We start from the raw sequence: 21,414 nt of genomic DNA on the forward strand, positions 1-21,414 counted from the left end.
ACGCAGATAAAGCTCAAGCCAGGCAGAGACAGAATTGAGGATGACATAAGGCCATGTCAAAGCCAATAGTAAGAACTTCATAATACTTATCAATGTACAACACAATGCACATTTGTGCACCACTGCTATTTTACTCTGCTTTTATGGTGCATTTTCCCGCATGATGCGTGGGAATTGCAGGCCTGTCGCTGGTTTTCGCTGGATTTTGTATCGCTATTAGCCTCATCGCAGCTTTTTTTGCGTTCGTGTTTCGCATTTTTGTGGCGTCGCATTGACTTTATCGCAGACATTTGACGCGTTATCGTGAGCCTATCGCATGGTGCCGCCAGCTTGGGAATACCACGTTGTCACGGTGTTATTTTCCCGCGATAGACTGCGATGTGAAGAGTTGCGTTGAGCTGATTTTGCGGTAGTTATCACACTTTCTTGAGAATATCCCCCTGTATTTAACGTAACAGAAATATCACAGTATGTAAAGAAAAATGTCCATCTAGCTTGATGACTATTCCTACACTGAAGATTTTGTCCTCAAGTACCCGTCAAAATATGCCTTTATTCATTACAGGATGCCTTCTAAATGCTTACTTTCAAGGACTGAGTAGTTTTAGTCAGACTCTGACCAAATATGAGCTATATATAAAAAAAAGATGTTCTTGGTCATGGTCTTCTTGCTGCTGTAATAAAACTGCCCCAACTGCTGTTTTAGAGGCATCTATCTGTTTTTCACAATACAATTCACGGACGTTTCTGAATAGCATAAAAATGGTGTGAGAGAGAATATATGTTGAAATTGACTAAAATGCCACTGGTTATCACTGAAAATGCTTTGATAATTTGACAATATAAATCTGCAAATCTAAGTACATTTTGAGGCTTTTTTAATTTAAGTATGTGAAACGTCAATCTAAAATCCTTCTGTGGATCTATAGAAAGGCAGAAGCGTTCAGTCTAAGTCCAACATTCTTTTCATACTCACACGTCTTGTGTTTGAAAGACAAATGATGTTGCTGAAATCTTGACAGCATCAAGTTCATATGTGCTTGATGTTCTATTAGAGAATATCATCTAAATTCAACAACATAAACTGATGCAAGGCATGAGAATATATTGAATCCATAAAATTCAGAAAAATGACAGAACCCAAATTGCATTATGTGATATTCCAAATTGCCAAATGGGGTGCACAAACCCCATTTTCTACTTAGTTCCTTGTTTTAATGTGACGGATAATAAACATCTTGTAAATCAAGTTTAGTAAAGGCTCATGAAAATTCTCATGCAAATAAGCCTTCAATATCCCCTTTTTTTTCTCAGATAAAGAATAAATAAGCTCGAAAGAATAGCACCAGCTCCATTGGCATGATGCAGTCACATTTCGCATGAGGGGGGGAGTGAACAGACTTTAGGCTTGGCAAAACATATTAGATAAAACATGACACAGCAGTGTGAATAAATTAAGATTAGACATTACTAAATAGAACGTGAAGTCCTTTATCTTATCAATACATGGTTGATAACTTCCTAACATATAGCTACGATCAAACCTATGATGACAAACATTTTGTTTGAGTAGACCAGTTGTCTTGCGAGGTATGCCGCTTTAACTAGGTAATTCCAACTATTACTGTAATTGTGTGCAGCAATGTTGTCAAAAGATAATACTTCAGTATGATGTCCAAATGAGACCTGCAAAGGCAAAATCCCTCTTGCATCATTCCTGAGCCATTAACAGTTTTATTCATTTTAGGAGTATCCGTAACTCTTTTAGGAATATTATTCTCATCATCCCAGTCCTGAACACCACAGGTGCCACTATCCAACAGTCCTCAGGTAGTAATACATTTTCCACCTTCTGCTTTCCTTTCAATCTGACTTCTCGGACCATGATTGGGTTCTTCCAACATTTTACTGTGGCTGTTTAGCACGCATTTGAGTCTCATGTCCAGCATCACAACAATACAGACAAAAACACACCCCAGCCTTTGCTGGCATTACTTTTAATGTTTTGGTAAATGACATCTAACTGCCCCTTCTTGCATCCAGGCTTTTCTTGAGGCAGTGGGTCTACTGAAATCCTTGATCGACCAAAAGAAAATACTTACCAAGAATTAGAATAACTACATATGCTTTTCCCTCTTTCCTTTTGTCTCTTTTATAATATGTATTCAATCAAAAGCACTTAGTCACTAAGTTCAGAAAGTGAGTGGGGGCAGTATAAAGGAACCAGTTCATCCATAATGTCTTATTTCAAACCACAATGAAAAAAGAATCTTCTGAATTCTTTCAACTTAGCTGTTGGAAATGGCCCTTTTTGCAGGGTCATCCCTAAGCTTTTTGCCTTCCTCCTGGATTTTTCCTAACCTGTTTTTGTTGACTTTATGACTCTGGGCACTTTACAACTGCTGATCAGTGCTAAAGTGCATATGCTCTCCCTGTGTAAATATGATATGTGAATTGGTATATACATGATTGGTTTATTTGGTTTACCTGTTAGTCCCTAGTAGCGTGGCCTGTGTGTGCCCAGGGCTGGTAAACCAAATGCTGCTGGTGGGCCTGCAGCGTTGGTTTGTGCCACCCATAGAAGCAGCTTGTCGAGTGTGTCTCAGACCTGCCACTGCAGAGTCTGTGTGCAGTCCAGAACTGCCATCTTGGCTGTGAAGTGCCCACACTTCCCAGCCCCTGAACCTTCCCTTGGCATCATGTAAGTCACCCCTATGGTAGGGTGCATTGTATGTGTAAGGTAGGACATGCCTTGGTGTGTATAGCATGTCCTGGTAGTGAATTACACCCAATTTCGTTTTTTACTACTGTAAGGCTACCTGTTCTCCATAGGCCAGAATGGGCAGTTTGACTATTACACTCTATAGTCCTAACTGACCCAAAGAACATGGTAGAAAAACGAATTTAGCATGCCTGAGCTCAGAATATTAAAATACATCTTTTAGTGAAGTTTATTTTTATATTCTGTGTTTGAAAATACCACTTTTAGAAAGTAGGTATTTTCTTGCCTAAGCCTTCCAGTGTGCTCTGCTGTTATGTGTATTGGCTGTCTGGTTTTGGAGTGACAGGTCTGGGGAATTCAAGGAGACAGGGTGAGGTGTCCCAGTGGTGAATAGAGAGATCTGCATCTAGATGGGTGGGAGGAGTTGCACCTGGGACCTGAATAGGGCTGTGCCTTCCCTCTACAATGCTGGCTCCACCTCCTGTGGTGCGTCTGATGTCTCTGCCCTGCACTCTAAAAAGAAAGAAGGAGTCAGGTAAACAAAGTGCTCCAGGACTGAGCAGAACTGGTACTGGCTGGGTTCAGTGGCTTGTAGCTTCTGAGAACAAAGACTTTTGGGGTATAAATATCTGTGCTGAAACCCCCACAATTTGTATTGCACCTGGACAACAAGAAGAACCTCTGTCCGTGTAACTGAAGGAATCTGCAGGAGAGGACTGTCCTTGTGCTTGTGTGCTGTTTCTTGGACTGGCCTGCAGTGGTTACTACTGGACTTGGATGAAGAGGAAAAGGACTTTGAAGGAACTTTTATTTTTGCTACAGCAATCACCCAAGGGCTAGAAGAGAGCTAACCTCCTGCAGGAGTCTCAGGCACATCAGACTCCACCACCAGCCTCCTGTTTCCTCCCAGCGAGGATTTCTATATGCAGGTGAGGCTCCTGTGAATTCCAGGGCCTCTAGTTCTACTGTGGAGAAGAGAGCACTGAAAATCGTCGCTAACATCCGTTAACGAGCCGCTGCAGCTGAAGAGCGTAAGGAAAATCATCGCGCTGCTGCCGCCGACTGCTCGCTGCAGGAGATCATCGCATCACCTGTCTGCGGGCTGCCAAACGCTCGCTAACCCAAAGATTATCGCATTGTATGTTTGCGGGCCTCAAAATGCTCGCTAACCAAAAATCATCGCATTGAGTTCATCGCTTCACGACATCGCAGAGCGGACGTCGAGCGTTCGCCATTTTCATTGCATCGCATCAGGATCGTCGCTCCCTCGCGGAGCGCCATTTTCTTTCATCGCAACAGGATCGCACATGCAACAGGCTTGGCGCATCATCCTCCCTTCGCGGCAAGGATTATATCGCATTGCCGGCTTAGCGTGCAGAAGTTTGTCGCTTTGTCCTGCTCACAAACCAGCGCATTATCCTCCCTTGCGGCAAGGATTCAATGCATCGCTGGTTAGCATAAGGAAAATCATCGCTACAACTCCTTAGCGACATTTTTGTTGCTTTGCTACAGAATCCAGGTATCTTGTGAGTAAAAGGGTCGCAGAGACCACTGCCTTGAACTGAACTCCTCTTTGCACACCTTGAACTATTTTTGCAGCATTTTAAGAGTAACCCTAATTTTCTAGTATTGTGGATTTTTACTGTTATTGGTCTTGTGTTAAGTCTATATATAAAAATACTTATTTTTTATAACTACTTGTGTGGTGTCCCTTTGTAGTGTTCCTCACTGTGTTACTGTGTATGGTCATAAATGCTTCACACACTGCCTCTGAGATAAGCCTAGCTGCTCGTGCTACGTTACCACAGGGTTGAGCAGGGGTTATCAAAGGGTGTAGTCTGCTTACTCTGACTTAAGAAGAAGGGTCCCTACTTGGACAGTGGCCAGCCATTGCCAACTAGAGACCCCCATTTCTAACATTAGGTAATTGCAGCTGCAAATTGACAAAAATAAGTCACATAAGTAAATAGATCCATTACACCTTGTTGAATATCACGCAATGTTTCATCAGCAGAATACTCTAACTTCTTCTTTGATGCTAGTAGGAAAGTTTCATTTATATCTGCGTACGCATTTGCGTTCATTAACTACAGGCCAATGCAAATCAGCATACCAACTAATTAAGTCACCCCATGTTTTCAATCTTGACTTAACTCTGCAGGGCAGTAGGCAAAATGCACTGTAAAAAATACAGAAATTCGATTAGCTTCCCTGGATCCCCAGAAAACTGTGGGGTTCTTGACGGGATTAGTGGGATATCTACAGACTGTAATTGCAAGTTCTGCTTTAATGTGGAATTCTTAAAACCGTAATTGTTGAAACTCATGTACTGGTTTCTGGGAAGGATCCATCAAATAATAAAATGTAAGGAGCCATTGGTGTCATAATATGACAAGGAACTGGATGCTAAGAAGGCCTGTTGACTCTCCTTCATTACCTATGAAAAGTGTGACTCCTCCCAGTAGTCATTGTCCTGCATCACCCTGCACTTAATAGCACACATAAAAGATAACATTGCCCTCTTCAAGAGGGTCAGAGTTAGGAGAAAAACACAGAATCTGTAAAAAAACCTTCTTTGCAATCTTGTAGCTCCTGATTGAAGATTAAGATTAAATGCAAACATTTAGCAAGGCACAAAAGTCCACCTGGCACCAGGGACGAGAAATGGCCAAGTAATACCATGCAGAAGTAGATCCAGTAGACGTTCTTACTGCAAAAAGCATACATCAGGGCCAAAAATAGTAGCAGACGGATGAAGTATGCAATAAAAAGTAAGGGAACAAATGCTCTGCAAGGCATCCATTACTTACAAATATCTCCTTATATGTGATTCACTAATGAACTAACATCACAGGCAAATACTTTACTTCATCATGCAAAGGAAACCTCATATTGCATTCTCCAGAGAAACAACTATCTTGGAAAGCATGGATTTAAGGCTTGTGCACACTTATTACCTAAAACTGAAAGCATTGGTTTGGCACATCAAGAAGAAGCGGGACAGCCTTTCCACATCATTCCACAGACCTAAAGCTGCTTTTCAATCTCAACATTCGATTTGGCTCACGGAATGCCCCTTCGGTTGACTGGGAGTATGGAAACAACAGTGCAGTCTAGATGCTGAGAACTCTTAACAATGTGTTTAGCACGGCGTCCGGCGCCATGCCCTGACTGCGCAAAGAGCGTACTGTCTGCTCCTGAACACTTACAATCTCTAGTAAGCTCTCAGCACAGATGTAATGTACAATCCTGGGACTTTTTCTACACTACATGCATAACTCCCGTCCCGACCAGAACACCATACCCTCCCATTACCTGGATAATATCATTGATTTTCCCCACAAGGCCCTCTCAAAACATCCCATCTACATCTCAATTGCAATGAATCACCCCCGTCACCATGAGTTATCTCTTTACCATAAATCCTAGGATTGTAATCACAGAATTAGATTAGCTATAGAAAATTATATTAGATCGGAGCAATGGTCCCTCTAATTCTTTTTATTAACACGCAATACTTAATATTAGTAAAATAAAATGCTCTGTGGTTTTTTAAATATTATTGTTAAGTTTGACTGATTGGTATAGTTGTATTAATCACACCAACAGACACAGCTTTAATTGGACTGGGTCCTGCCAGTGCTCACCATTGTTAGCTCTAAAAAGCTGGTGCCGAAACAACTGCATATGCACTGCAATTTACTTCCAGCCACACCTTACATGTCTCCGGCATCTCTGCCCATGTCCGCTGGCAAAACGGAAAACAAACCCCGACAACGTGAACAGAAAAGGAAAAAAAAATCATCTACAGTTTTTTTTATAACACACAATGCTCAATATTACTAAACTAAAATGCTCTGTGGTTTTTTAATATCATTTTTAAGTTTGACTATTTGATATAGTTGTATTAATGAGCCCAAGAGAACCAGCTTTAATTGGCCTGGGTCCTGCCGGTGCTCACCATCATTAGCTCTAAAACGTTGGTGCCGAAACGATTTTTACTTCCAGCTACACCTTACATGACTCCAGCATCTCTGCCCATGTCCGCTGGCAAAATGGAAAACAAACCCCTACAACATCAACAGAAAGGGAAACTAAAAATGCTCTAACGTATTTTTTAATAACACCAGCTTTAATTAGAACCGGGTCCTGCCGGTGCTCACCATTGTTATTTCTAAAAAGCTGGTGCCGAAACAAGTCGATATGCCCTGCGATTTACTTACAGCCACATCTTATATGACTCCAGCATCTCTGCCATGTCCGCTGGCAAAACGAAAAAAAAAAACAACGTCAACAGAAAAGGAAACTAAAAATGTTCTACTGTATTTTTTAATAACACCAGCTTTAATTGGCCCGGGTCCTTCCGGTGCTCACCATCGTTAGCTCTAAAAAGCTGGTGCCGAAACAAGTCCATATGCCCTGCGATTTACTTCCATCCACACCTTATATGACTCCAGAATCTCTGCCCATGTCCGCTGGCAAAACCGAAAACAAACCCGACAACGTCAATAGGAAAGGAAACTAAAAATGCTCTAACTTATTTTTTAATAACACCAGCTTTAATTGGCCTGGGTCCTGCCGGTGCTCACAATAGTTAGCTCTAAAAAGTGCATATGCACTGCAATTTACTTCCAGCCACACCTTACATGACTCCAGCATCTCTGCCCATGTCCGCTGGCAAAACAGAAAACAAACCCCGGCAACGTCAACAGAAAAAGAAACTAAAAATGCTCTAACGTATTTTTTAATAACACCAGCTTTAATTGGCCCGGGTCCTGCCGGTGCTCACCATCATTAGCTCTAAAAACCTGGTGCCGAAACAAGTGCTTATGCACTGCGATTTGCTTCCAGCCACACCTTACATTAATCCAGCATCTCTGCCCATGTACTGGTAAAATGGAAAACAAACCCCAACAACTTCAACAGAAAAGGAAACTAAAAATGATCCACCGTATTATTTAATTAATAACATGCATTGTTTAATATTAGTAAAATAAAATGCTCCGTGGTTTTTTTAATATCATTTTTAAGTTTAACTGTCGTAATAAAAGTCATACTGCAGTTACCATCAGGATAATTCATAACAGATGCATGTTAAAACATAAACAAAGGCACAGGGCTTTTTTAGGTCGGAATTCAAGTGAAACTGCGGTTCAGATAAGGATAATTACTCACAGATGCACTCTGAAGCAGAAACAAAGCCACGGAGCTTCTTTAGGTCAGAATGGAAGTCAGACTGCAGTTACGATAAGAATAATTGCTAACAGATTCACGTCTCTGTAAACGGGCCATCACACGCTACACAGTGTGATGGCCAAACTAAATACTCACTAAGTGAAATCGCCAGAAGGAGAGAAGGGAGGGACTTTTACAACCCAACACCAATACAAATGCTACATTTTTGAACGGTACAGCCAACACTCAATAGAAAGCAGTTAATTTTTTTAATACACATAGAATATGAAACAACATGTCTTGCAGACAGCGCAAGAGCTGTCTAGGCTCGACATAAAAAGGGTGAAAGGCAATACCTCGCTTTGCATTTTTGGATGACATGGGAGGAGGGATGAAATGCTGTTCCGAAAAAAATGAGATCCTACAGCCTTTTCTTTTTTCACACTTCATGTACCCCAGCAAGATTGGCACATAATTTACTTTACTTTACTTTCTCCGACTACAAAGTGAGAGGAGTTTGCAAAAAACAGTCCCATGTTAAAAAAATAAAGCATTCCAGCCGAATACATAGCCTGAGTTACGTACGACCTATGTGTTTGAATCGTGCAGCAAATGTGACAAGATAAATACTCAATTTAAAGGCATCTTTACTTATAGCTTGGACGTATCACCATAAATCAAGGTTTGGGAAACACAGGCCTAGAGCTAGAATTAAAGTTATGTATATATATATATATTTATGGTGCATATGCTTAGCATAAACTGAAACAATAGTTTATAGTATTAATTACCCCCAGGTCCCTTATGTCCTCGTCCCATTCATTACTATAAGGAGATAACCATCTCCCGACAGAAAAAGACTAAAAGAATGCTGGGACACTAACCCCGCCCCTTCCACTGAGAGTACATAAGGAGGACTTAGCCAGAATTCTCCCTGTTCTTTTTTTCTGTCTGTCGACAGAATCTGGATTTGGATGCTGGTGCTGCTCCTGCTGGGCCTGAGTGGCTTCTTCTCCTGTTATACCCCATTCGGCTGCCTGGCTGTGCAGTTGGGGTATCTGGTTCCTTGCTTCCCGGCCTGCTGGGCTTGCTGGGAGGCTTGGTTTTCAGCTGGCTCTTTGTCTTCCCTGCATGAGGATTCCTGACAGCCCTTGGCCGGCCTCCCGGGTCCTTCCGGGTTGCTGGCTCGTCTTCCTGTGGCTTGGCCGGTTGTAAGTCAAGCTTTTTTCCCTGCCTTCCTGTTTCCCCCCCCCAGCCTTGTGGGGGTGAGTTTGCTGCTTTGGGCTAACAGTGGCTTTGTGTGGAAGGTGGAAGGGGGGGGCCTTGTTGCTGTTTGGAGCCCCCCCCGGGTGAGTCCCGCATAGCGGTTTGTTTGTGTCTGCTTTTCTCCATTTCGGGCCCAAAGAGGCATGGAGTTTTAGACCCTGATATTGGTATGGTGTGGTTACATTCACGTTCACGTCAGTTGTATTTCACCTGCCTGAAGTCACTCTGCGCAGCTCATACTGAGCGTGTAACACGGAAAATCTATTTAACTGTGAAATGGCCTTTTCCTACTGCCTCCCTACAGTGCGCTCCACCTTAGGGAGAGGTGAGTGATTACATGGTGGTTTTCAGAGACTCTAATCGGCAGGCGCTGCTCTGTGTGGCCTCTTTTCTCAGCGCGGGTGAGGCATGCTTTACATCTCATGGTATGGTGCAAAGCATTGGGCATGACTGCCATTGTGTAGCCTAAGGACCCTTCCAGCAGTTCTGAAGTGATGCCGGGACACGTGCACGCCGTTTTAGGCGTTGTTATCCTCTGTTGTTCTTTCTGAGCATTTCGTCAGTACGGACACTTCGTAGGCATTGCCACTGTACATTTCTTTTTTCGGAATCCACCTGTGCTTAGTCCTGGTTCTAATGTGTTCACGTTCCAAACGCAGCCATGCAAAAACGCTGGGTTCATGCCTGCTTGTGTGTGCCTTGATCATGCCAGGCCTTCCTTTGTTTAACTGCATGTTGTTTCTTGGCGATGAAATGAGTCCCATTGAGTTGGGTTATGGTTACCATCTGTTATTCTGCGCCTGGAGCCACCGACGGGGAATACGTGTGCTATGTAAGCAGTGGCATGATGGTGGGTTGTACTCTGTGACCTGTAGGGTGTGTATCAGGGTTTTGCCCGTGGTGCTGAGCCTCTATACATGCGTCTACAGTGCTATGATGACCGGCTTTGTGTTGCTACTGTTCTTTGCACAGGCTGGGGTATCAGTCGAGTGCTACACGGTCTTGGTGTGAAGGCGTTCTTTGATTTCTGCTGCTTTGCTTTCTCCGGCTTCTGGTTGGCTAGGTGATCGTATGTCCTGCGTTCCTGCCATGTTGCATTTCCGTGTGCCTGGTGCTGTTCCTCTCGGTTGTCTGGTGGAGTGGCAGGGTGCTGTCTACTGCCCTGAGTTCGGCACTTGCTTCGCTGCTCAGTTGCTCTGCTTCCGGCTGTGCATGCCTGTGTTTGCATGCTTTTCCAACTCATGTGCACTGGCACGTGTTGCTTGTGCTTGTGCTGCGTGCTTGGGGGTGAGTCCGTGTAACTCTGCTCTGGCGGTGTTCTAATTCAGTGCTCGGTTGGTTGTCCTGGGACTTCCTGGTGCTGGGGCTCTTTGGAGTACTTTTCTATGGGGATTCTCGGCCCTGGCCTGTACTTGGAGTTGGTGGCACTGGTGCCTCTTGGTGGCTTCGGTGGGTCTCTGCTCATTTCTTATCCTTATGTGTGGGCCTGTGGCTGCAGTGCCTGGTTATTCGCTCTGTCATCCTGCTGCTGTTATGGCTCTCTTGGTTCCATTCCATGTTGCCTTTGCCTACGCTTCTGTGTGGTTCTTCCTGGCGCGCTTGTTTGTGCTGCGTTTTGCCCTGGTTGTCTGCGGGACCTTGCTTTGGGCAGGGTGCTGGTGCTCCTTGGCTGTGTCCTGGGAACTCGATGTTGTAGTCCTGGCTTCCGCGGTTTTGCCTGTGGCCTTTCTTCCCTGGGGATGGCTTCTCTCCTGAGTGGGGTCGCCCGCTTAGGTTTCGGATGAGGTTGGTTTCCTCTTTTTCTGCTTCCCCGGGCTGCTGGTTCTTGGTGGGCGCTGTGGTGATGGTCTGGCCTACTTTTGGGGTCTGTCTCCCTTGCCGGTGTGCTTAGGGGTACCCTGATCGGTCCTCTTTGGTCCCCGCTGCTGCATAGTGTTCTGGGCACCACGTCTGCTTTGGTGCCTCGGTGGCTTCTGGCTCCCCTAGGGTGTCTTGTGTTTGGCCTCTTGGCTGGTGGCTGTGCCTCCTCCTTCGGTCTTTCCTCCCTGCTTCCTATGGTCTTGTCTGGTATCAGTGGTGCTTCTGGGTCGGCTATGTTTTGATGCCTGGATGGTTTCCCGGGTTCTATTGGCCTCCGCTGGGTCTCTTCTGGCCTGCGGTGTTCTTCTCCAGCTTGGTTCACTATGGAAGGGGGTGCTTGTCCCTGCCTTTTCTGGTGGTTCTTTTTGCCGGGGTTGTGTTTCGGTATTTCCCTGTTCTGATGTTGTTCCGGGGTCCGTGTTTTCGGTCCTCCTGGTCTGCTGGCTTGCGGCTGCTTCTGCTTGGCCTTCGACGGTGTCTCCTTGTGGTTGTGCTGACTGCAGTTGTGGCCTCTTGGCTCTGGCGGTGTCTATTTGGGGTCTGTCGGCTGCTCCTGTTTCCCTGTTTGCTTACTCTTAGGTTTCCGTTTGGGCGATGCCGGGGCTGTTTGCTCTCTGGCCTGTGCTCTGCTGGGGCCTTCCCTTCTTTGGCTTTCCCCCTATTGTGGGTTGGGCCTTTGGGTCCTTCTGGTCGTGCGGGTTGCTTGGCTTCGGCTTGGCTTCCTGATTGCTGTGTCCTCAGTTGCCGTTTTATGCCTTGGGGCTTCGTCCCCTGCTCATGCCCTTCCTTGGGTCATGCTGGGCTGTGGAGTTTGGTTTGCTTGTGCTTTCCGCCCTGGCTTCTGTTGCTTCTGGGGTCGGGATGTTTTTGTGTTTCCTCTCCCCTGGTGGGTTGGGGTTTCCATGCTGTGATGTTTGGGTCTGTCCTTCTCCTTCGGGTCCTCTTGGGGTTGTTGGCCCTTGGACTTTTCTGGCCTATGTGTTTTGCCCCTGCCTTCTGCTTGGGCTGTTTGGGGACGTATGTGCCTGGCCTGTCTATGGTTGGGCTTGTCTGTGGCTGGTGTTGGATCCCTTGGGGTTCCCTTGCCCTGGTCTTGGGTTCTCTGGGTTGTTTGCCCGTTCCGTTGCACTCCTTCTCTGGTGTTTGGGGTGTGCCTTCTTCGGGCTGTGGCTTCCTGCTCTGGTTTCCGCAGGTTTCAAGTTGGGGTGTTCTGTGGGGCTGTGTTCTTGGGTTCATGTGCTTCCTCCTGTTCCCTTTTCTTCTTTTGTTTTCCAAGGTCTCATTGTCCTGGTTGGTTGCCCTTGTCGGTTCTTGCTGGTCGGGCTCCCTGGCGGTGCTGGTTCTCTTGGGGCCTTGTTTCCTGGTCGGTTTCGGCCTGATGGCTTTCTGGTCCCTGCTGGGTCTTCTTCCTTCTGGCTCTCGGGGCCTGGTGGGTTGGCTTCCGGGTGTTTGTTCATCTTTCCCCGGTGCCTTGGCTTTCCCTCTTTCCCTCTCCGTGGGCTCTGTCTCACCTACTTGGCTGGGTGATGCTGGGATGTAGGCTGCTGCTGGCCCTTTTTTTCATGGGGCCTGATGCTCATCTGGGAGGTTCCGGGGTTTGTTCTCTGGTCTCTCTGGGGAAGTGTCTTTGCTTCCCTTCTCTTCTGGTTTGTCCTTGGTGGGCTTCTCGACCTTTTTTTTCCATGGGGCTATTTGGTTGTCTTTTGTTGGGGCTTCACGTTTCTTGGGCCTCCTTGTCCGCTGGGTGTTTCTTTTCTTTCAGGAGCCTGCGTTCGGCAGTCGTGGGTTCTCTGTGCCTGGGTTTGGCTCCTGTTGCCCGGTTCTGGCTGCTGACCTGGTGGTCCTTGGCTTTTCGCTTTGGGTGGCCTCCTCGCTGTTTTGTTCCTGCCGTGGTTGGCTTGTGTGTCCGTGCTCTCCCCTTCTCTAATTGGCTCTGGGGTGTTCCTGCTGTGGGCTAGTTGTCCTTGGTGGTTGTCGGACTGGTCGTCTGAATGTTCTCCTGTTGTTTTGTTAGGTGCTTTCGGGTTTGGTGGGGCTCCCTCTTGTCTGGGTGGTCTGCCTTGGGTTTTCGTCGGTTCTGCCTTTTGCTTCATGCGGTGGCTGCCTTGGTGTGGTTTCCTGGGTTGGCTTCTGTTTTGTCTGGGAAGGCCGGCTTTTCTACTTTGGTATTTCTCCATATAGTAATGAATGGGACGAGGACATAAGGGACCTGGGGGTAATGCTCTATTACTTACCGGCAATCTTCATTACTCCGGGTCCCGTTGTTCTCGTCCCATTCATACGTCCCGCCCTCCCTTCCATATGGCCGGCCTTCCTGTTGTAGGCTTGGTTGTTCAGGGGGACTGCTGGGTAAGTCCTCTTTATGTACTCCCAGTGGAAGGGGCGGGGTTAGTGTCCCAGCATTCTTTTAGTCTTTTTTCTGTCGGGGGATGGTTATCTCCTTATAGTAATGAATGGGACGAGGACAACGGGACCCGGAGTAATGAAGATTACCGGTAAGTAATAGAGCAGTGTGCCGTAGTGGGTAGAGGAGTCTCTTTTGTCGCACTGCTTGAAATAAAGGGGCCTCAACAACCAGTGTGCTTTTTTGTATTTTACGGATTTTACTGTGGGGAGTATCTGTGTCACCTCTTAAATTCTGCTTAAACAGATTGTGTAAGCTACTCTTTGGGGACAGCATGTAAAACTGTTTCTGTCAACAGGTTAACATCCACAAATTAAATGGAAAAATTCTCAACCTTAAGATACTGCATGAAAGATTGAACTTTCATCCCTCTGCTTCCTTCTATCTGTCTGCCTCTTCTGTATACAAGTTACTCTAAATCTCATGCCTTACAGCTCTTTTTAGACACCATAAACATATCTATTACTTCCAGCAAAGCATAGCGTCTCACATAGCCCACTCTAATGAACACTTGGCTATCAAGAATGTGCCACAAACAAACTGGTGTGAATGCATGAAATGAGAATGCAAAACTAACCTCTATAATTAGTGGACTGAACACTAACTTCGGGCTCACGAGTAGCGCCGCTACTCGCTGTGAAGTGCTTCGACACCTCATCAATGGTAGTAAGCGCTATATAAATACAATTTAAACAAATCAAATGTCTGTAAACTGTGAAATGTAGAAAGGTAGAAACAGAATATAGTTTATGCTGAAAAAAGAGCCATTCTTTGTAATGTGTTTCTGCTTTCGCATTAAAGTGCTCTATTTATTCCAGTGCTTTAACTAAAGCGGGACAGTTACCCCTGCCCTGCTCCTTTTATTGCTGGTGCCCGTGTCTTTGTTGGTTTTCTCTTGCTGACCAGCAGAAGGACCCTTTGCAAAGCGCGCTCTGGTGGGCTCCCTGCTGGCGATAAAGTGCAATGTGCACAGCTGCCCAGGCGTGCACTGTAGCGGGAACAGTGGATGGGAGGGTCACCTTTCACACCTTTCTGTACATTAATCTCTCTCTTGCACATGTGATAGGATCCAGCACGTGAAATTCGGAGGGTGATGGAGTTCCTGGAGGTTGACCTGGCTCCTGAAGTACTGCAGAACATTGTCCATCATACCTCATTCAAGGCAATGAAAGAAAACCCTATGACCAACTATAGCAGCATCCCAGAGCATATTTTTGATACAAGCGTTGGGAAATTCATGAGAAAAGGTAGGTAGAAGAGCTGCACATTTTCTATAAAGACAATAATCAAACAGCAAGTGTACCTATTTTTCGTTTTGTCATCACACCTACCATCCCTAACAACATCAGCAACTCGCCTAGCCTAATAAAGGCGAGCACAATTCTCATAAATATACAAGGAGCACCCACGCAAGCATTCAAAACCCACTCCATGATCACCAAAACACCCCTACTTTCAAGAAAACGAGCAGCTGCTGTGCCTCATCTAGCAAGACCACCAGCATTTTTGATAACCCCTTATCAACAATATCACCTGATCTCATTACGTGCAGGATCGGCTCCTCCGCTAAAGCAGAGGAGCATCGCCCCACTGCTTTAAGGCAGTGCAGAGGAAAAACAAAATGATAATAGCGAAACATTATTATCATTTTTTTTTCCGTTCCTGGGTGCAGGGAGTGGGATTGATATCCAGAGCAGGGGCCAGGGGAAGAGGGGTTTGCCCCCTCAAAGTGCGCATGAATGTTTGACCGCTGCATTACACAACCTGGTGGGGGAAATGCACAGGATCCCTGTCCCCGTCTGAGCGCTTAACCACGATGCTCAGACCAATCACAGTGCTGCAATGCAGCATTGTGATTGGCTTAGGCGAGCTTTGGGGAACCAATCACAATGCTGCATTGCAGCGTTGTCATTACCTTAGGGAGCCTGGGAGCCCGGGTGCTTCCCCTGCGACGAGGAGAAGAGGATGCAGAGAAGCAGCGGCTTGCTGTGCAACCAGCAGGTACGTTTTAAAAAATGTTTTATTTCTAACCCACCTCTCACTACCCCCACCAACATTCTCTACCAGCCACCACTGATTACATGACAACAAATGAAACCTAATAGCCATTGAACACAATCATAATTTCTAGTACCCTCATAACACATACCCAAATCGATGCAAGATGCCATGATCTTTGCCAGGAATTTCCTCTTTGTCTCACTGTAGAACTTGAGATCCCCTGTGTCAGCAAAGCTGCACGACAAACTCATGTTGAAATAAAAATCTATGAAAGTGCAGACCTATTACGTGCTTTGACAACGCTCAGTCACATTATTGGGAATTTTCTGTGACTTCCACAACTACTGCAAGTTTTGAGAAATGTGGGGATCCCTTAAGAGCAGAAGTTTAATTTTCCCAGTGCATTACTAACACTTCTGCACAGCAGAAGCCACAGATTCCCTGGTACAAATTCACAATCCCTGCCACAGAAACACAGGTGCTCCACTACAACCCCCATAACATCTTGACTTCAGAAGCTCAGACTTTACAATTACACCAGCAACAATCTTGGACTATAGAAGCAATCTGCTAGTTGATTATAGAAGCCAGTGATTCACCATTACATTGTCCTCAATCTCTAGATGAAGAAGCTCAGACTTCCATTGTGTGCACAGCAATGCTGTGCCCATTTGGTACATATTTCCACTAGAGGATCGGTGCAGGCTTTCCTCTTTTAGTGGTGTTATCTGTTATTAAATGTTACTTGGTTAACAAATATGCTATTACTAACCAATTCACTTCCTTGTAGTATAAGTATTTTGCAAGTTACTAAGGAGTTTCTTTTAAGGTTATGGAACTCCGAAGTGACTTGCAATATCTTTTTATCATATACAGAGGTTATTTATTCCTTATTGTACAGGGTCCCCCCAAAACCCTTCTCACATAAAAGCCACTCCATGTTGTCTTGCTCAGAGAAAGATTACAGCTGCTGGCACGAAGAATAAAAAGATGAATCTGTAATGCAAAACTAATCACACCAAAAGGCAGTTAGTAATGTGTTGCAAAAAAATCATAGCATCATTTTATTGTGAGTCAGATTTTACAAAAATGATTTGCTCAAAATAACTAGAAACACAGAGAAATATTATTTCTTTTCTATAATGACCTATATTGTGCAACAAAATAAACATGTTGCCATGAATATCTCTTTTCTGAAGATCGTATAGAGAATCAAATTGTGAGAACCAAAAACCAGTTCTTGTTGTTACTGATTAAACTTTAGCTGTAATGGTTCTCAGTGGCCTGGTTTTGACCTTGGCTGCTGTCTTTTGCAACAGGCATCTTGATGTCACAATTCAACTGTAAATTATTATTCCAGTTCAGCTTCTACATCATATTATTATTACATGTGACAAGAGATGTCACTACCTAACAGTAATAAGGACATTAGAGACAAGTTTTTATACATGGATTGGAGCCCACCAATGCCTACTTAGGTGCTTGAATACAATAGTAGGAATGCCTAATTGTCAGCTTGCACATGTAAGTTCAATTTACATACACAAATAACTTGATTAACAAGGATAAGAAATTCAGAAAAGATGGAGATAAATTTACGCAAGTTAATATTACCCCTAACACAGGATGGATAATAATAATGGATAAATGTCTTAAAAAGGGTGAGGAGTAGGTGTTCTTTGATGGAGATGCACTGGTAATTTGGGAACACTAACAAACCTTTTGTTTGAAATCTGTTTATTGATTTTGTCATTTAAATGCAGCACTACAGTATTTTAATAAACATGCAGTTCTTCTGTAAGTCAATTACACATAACATACAAATGTTTTGCATGTTGATTTATTCCAATAAATTACAACAATTTAGGACAAATAGATTTTAGTAGACATTGTGAACTGTTTTGGCAAATATTCACAGATTTAGAGCCTTATTTCGAGTTTGGCCATCCTACCACCCGAACACCGCGGCCGCCAGGAGACGACAGCGCCAGCGGTCTTCAGACTGCCGTATTCTGAGTCTACTGCAGTGCCGGCGGTGTGACTGTGGAGATTTTGCAGTGATGGTGATTACTTTTCTGTATGTATCGATGCCTTAGTGAGAATTGGACTGCATATGTTTTGGATGCACACATATGCATGATGCTTGTGGACAAATACCATCTACCCATTGCCGGAGTTGGGCCCATATGTGGGTAGTCCAGGCAATTGTTATATGGTACAACAAGGACTCACCTGTCCATCACAATGAGAAGGAATGAGGCTGGGCTTGGAATGCCACTACTAAGCATACAAGGAACTGCATCAACTTTGTGGATGCCAGCAGCAATATGCAAATCAAGTCAGCCGCACAGAAGCTCAGAGGCCCCAACTCCTGCACAGGCCACAAATGTCAATGTGCGATGCAGTTGAGGAACAGCATGTGGCCAGGACTCAGTCCCTCCCTCTGTCAGGAGCAGATGTTGAGTAAAGCAGTATGGGTGCAGTGACCAGAACCTCTTGATGATCCCTCACTTCAATAAATCATAAAGAATGATTTATTTTAACTGCTTCTCCTAAGAAAACTACAACTATATGTTCCTCATGCTGATTTAAGATCAGCTGTGCAGCCCTGGTGCTTTCGAAGCTGGACAAGGGCAACATCCTTTGCCCTGGTCTACCGGAGTCCACTATCGCCTCCCGTAAAGATGTTCTCTACACAGAGGTGCTCCTCACTACTGAATAAAAAATCTATCCACCTGGCTTCAGTTCTGAAGAACCTTATTTACTCTAATTTGAAACCACAATTGGCTTAAAAATTGCCTGCATTATCCATAAAAGACTGCACTTGGGCCTTCCCAGCCACTTGAACAACTAATTGCACACTCAGGAAATTAGAGAAGCACCTACTACCTAAGTGTTTATGGCTTAACTACAGGCTGTTAGCATATTGGAAGGTCTGTAAAGCCTGCCTGTTCATAACCAACTTAGTAATGTAACGCACTGCTGTGTACGTGTCATTTATACAACTACTAGCCAGAACCTATACACTTTCATTATTCTCATCTTAGTGCCATACTCATGACTCCCATTCTATACCAGCTCTTACTGGTCATAATTGGCCCTGCACCTAGTCGTGTAACATTTGACGTGCTCAGGTGCCCTTGTGGCTGGGTTTTCAAGGTATATAAATATTCCAATAAATAAATTCCACTAAACATACAGACACACGCACCCACGTGCACACACCATAATATTTATACTAGATGATAAATGAAATGATCCAAAATGAGACTTCCGACAGGTATCTCATGTCCTCCTTTTTTAGCCCTCAGCAAGGGCTTTTTTATGCCTTGCTCAACTTTATTGGGGAGATTCGAGAGAACGGACATTTATAAGTCCTCTCTGGATTCAAGTAATTGTGACATGTCCTGTCTTTGTATTAATGGTTCTACGATTAGAAAAGAACTCAGAGGCAAACAATAGCGAAAACTCGTTAAGTAGAAAATTCGAAAGAGGGATGCATTGTTATTTAACAGTTCTCATCATATCCTCTGTCATCTTATGAGTAAAATGTTTTTTTAATTTTACCAAATAAAAGGCCTGATTTAGAGTTTGGTAGATGGTTTACTCCATCACAAAAGTAGAGGCTATCTCGTCTGCCAAACTCTAGATGATGTCCAAAGTGTCAAAATAGATGGGATCTGGGGCCATTTGTTTGTAAATAAATGGGCAGTAGAGATGTTGATTTGCCTGAAAATGGTGTTACTTGGAAAGGCAATCTGATGCATAGCCCAGAGTGTGAGAGAGAGTGAAATGGGCTGGGATTCCTTGAATAGGATGACAGTAGCATTACTTAGCCCCAATGACAAGGCATCTTGGCATTGAGATTCTGTTTTAGCCATTCTGCTTTCTGGTTCCCAAGGTAAGGTTGACGAACATCAAGGAATAAAATGTATGTAGATATCGGCTCAATTTTCCAAATTATGGTGCTTCAAAAAACGTAGCTAATTGAGGAAGGTAATTGGCTGGGTATAACATTTTACAGTCTTTCTATTCCAACCAGGGAAGCGAGAGCATTGGGAGGGGTTAACACTTGGGAAATTGTTGATGTCCCCTAACTTCATGATGGTAAAATGGTCCCCTTTCTGATTAGCAATAAGATTCATTGGGCATGGCCAGAAACCCAATTGAGAAGGAAATCTAATTTTGGTTAGTTGTTACCTTCATCTTGTCAGAGCAAGAAGGACATTATAAATGTGGATAAAATGTGACGGGTCAAGTAATTCAGATAAATATCCAGAAGATTACATTGATTGCTTCTACTAATTTTAATGCTAAATTTGGTCCAGCATAGATCCTATCTAATGTGGTACTTTAACTAGCCTACTTACAGACAACTCCCAGTCCACTTTTTGTAAAAGTGACGGCAAATAGCATTTGTTGTTTTATTGTTGCGTTGTTTGATACTCGGTGTATAAAACATCACAATGAAAGGAGTAGCCTTGACCAGACAAGCAAGTGTATTTTGATGACTGTAAGGTATGCTGCTCTCCTCTATTTACTATGTACATCTGTCTCGCTGCTTATAGTAAGACCAATTGCAGTAATCCACCTGGAACTGGGCATGTATTGCTTTTGGTCTCTTTCGCTAATGAAGGTGCCATGCTGGTGTTTTTTCATATCTCAAGCGCAAAATCAGATTTCTTATAGGTGCTAATGTTCTAGGAAATTAATTATTTCCTTTTTCCTAGTAGGCACATCAATTGGATGTTCATTAGAAATATAACTTTGAATTGTCCACTAGAGTCACCCTGGGGAGAAAAGGTTAAATCATTTGAATGTGGTCCTGCATTAGGTCCATACCAATAATTTGTTATTTTGGTTAGATCACATTCAGGTCTTGGGGCAATGGATTCTTGGAATGGAGTGCCTTGTCAGCAATGTAAATGTAGGTTCTGTTGTTCTGCCAATATATAAGGTATACAACCTATTTTATTTCACTGTACAACCTTCAGTAAGGAAATAAATACATAAATAGCTTATTATGCTGATGAGTTTAAGTAAAGCGGAGTAAGGCCGATTGGTAAATATTGGATAGTATTCACTTTTAACTGAAAAAACTTATGTAAAACGCATCGAATAAAAAATCAGGGAATTCAGGCATACTGATTTTAGGGTACAACCCCTTTATGAATCTGCCTTAGAAAGGGAGCAGCCTTTCTTCAGGCAGTTGCTGGGAGAAATTTAAAGGGCTAGGATTTGCCATCCGTGCCGAACTACTGCACTTGCCACTTGGCAATATAAATAAGGCTAAAGAGGAAGGGAAGAGGAGGAAGGTGAAAAGGCATACCCTTGTCAGGCATTGTTGCTTTTCATACTGAGGGGTTAGGATTAGCATGATGCCACAGTGCAAGAGAAAATATGTATTGGCGAAGACATTGTGTGCAAAATTGCAATAGATAGAGATGCGGCCCAAGTAATTACGCATGACTGAGGTTAATTCAAGCATTCCATCCATCACTTTTTTGTATACTTCAGAGTGGCGCCTTACGTCAGACCCGTTTACGAAGACGTGCATCCCATGCTCACTGTGCCATTGGAACCAAGCAATACCGGATTGACAAGTCCCAATCAAGGCAAAACGGTCTTGGGTTGCTTGTTTTCTGGTTCAAGGAGGCCCGGGCCTGGCAGTTTGGGCTGGACTGTTCCTATTAAAGCAGGGTTAAGACCAGTTTGCATATGGCTGAGTACAAACTGAGGTGACATGGTGGGCATGAGAAGAATGGACTAGAATGCTATCCCAAGTGATTGCCAGTGGTTAGATAAATTGCAAGCATTCCTCTCATCACGTTTTGCCTGTTTGCTATACCACCCGAAGTGGCAAGGGTATACCCAGATATGGGTCTCATGCTCACTGTGTAATTGGAACCAGTCTACAGCCGACTAACGAGCCTCAATCAGGGCAAAACCAGTCTTGAGTTGCTTATTTTTTTGTTTCAGGGAGGAC

The 21,414-nt window shown here is 44.1% G+C and overlaps 1 protein-coding gene across 5 annotated transcripts in view; it reads left to right on the forward strand.

The window, feature by feature from the left end:
• LOC146811928 (sulfotransferase 1C4-like) overlaps positions 1–21,414 on the forward strand; it is a 577,890-nt gene that overhangs the window by 531,265 nt on the left and 25,211 nt on the right. For all 5 annotated transcript variants that reach the window (XM_085618898.1, XM_085618896.1, XM_085618895.1 and 2 more), the window contains one exon: positions 14,494–14,674. In XM_085618898.1, the coding sequence (XP_085475024.1) occupies positions 14,494–14,674 (181 nt within the window). The remainder of the gene's footprint in view (positions 1–14,493; positions 14,675–21,414) is intronic.

Source organism: Triturus cristatus, chromosome 7 (assembly GCF_964204655.1).
Source record: "Triturus cristatus chromosome 7, aTriCri1.1, whole genome shotgun sequence".
Lineage (NCBI taxonomy): Eukaryota > Metazoa > Chordata > Amphibia > Caudata > Salamandridae > Triturus > Triturus cristatus.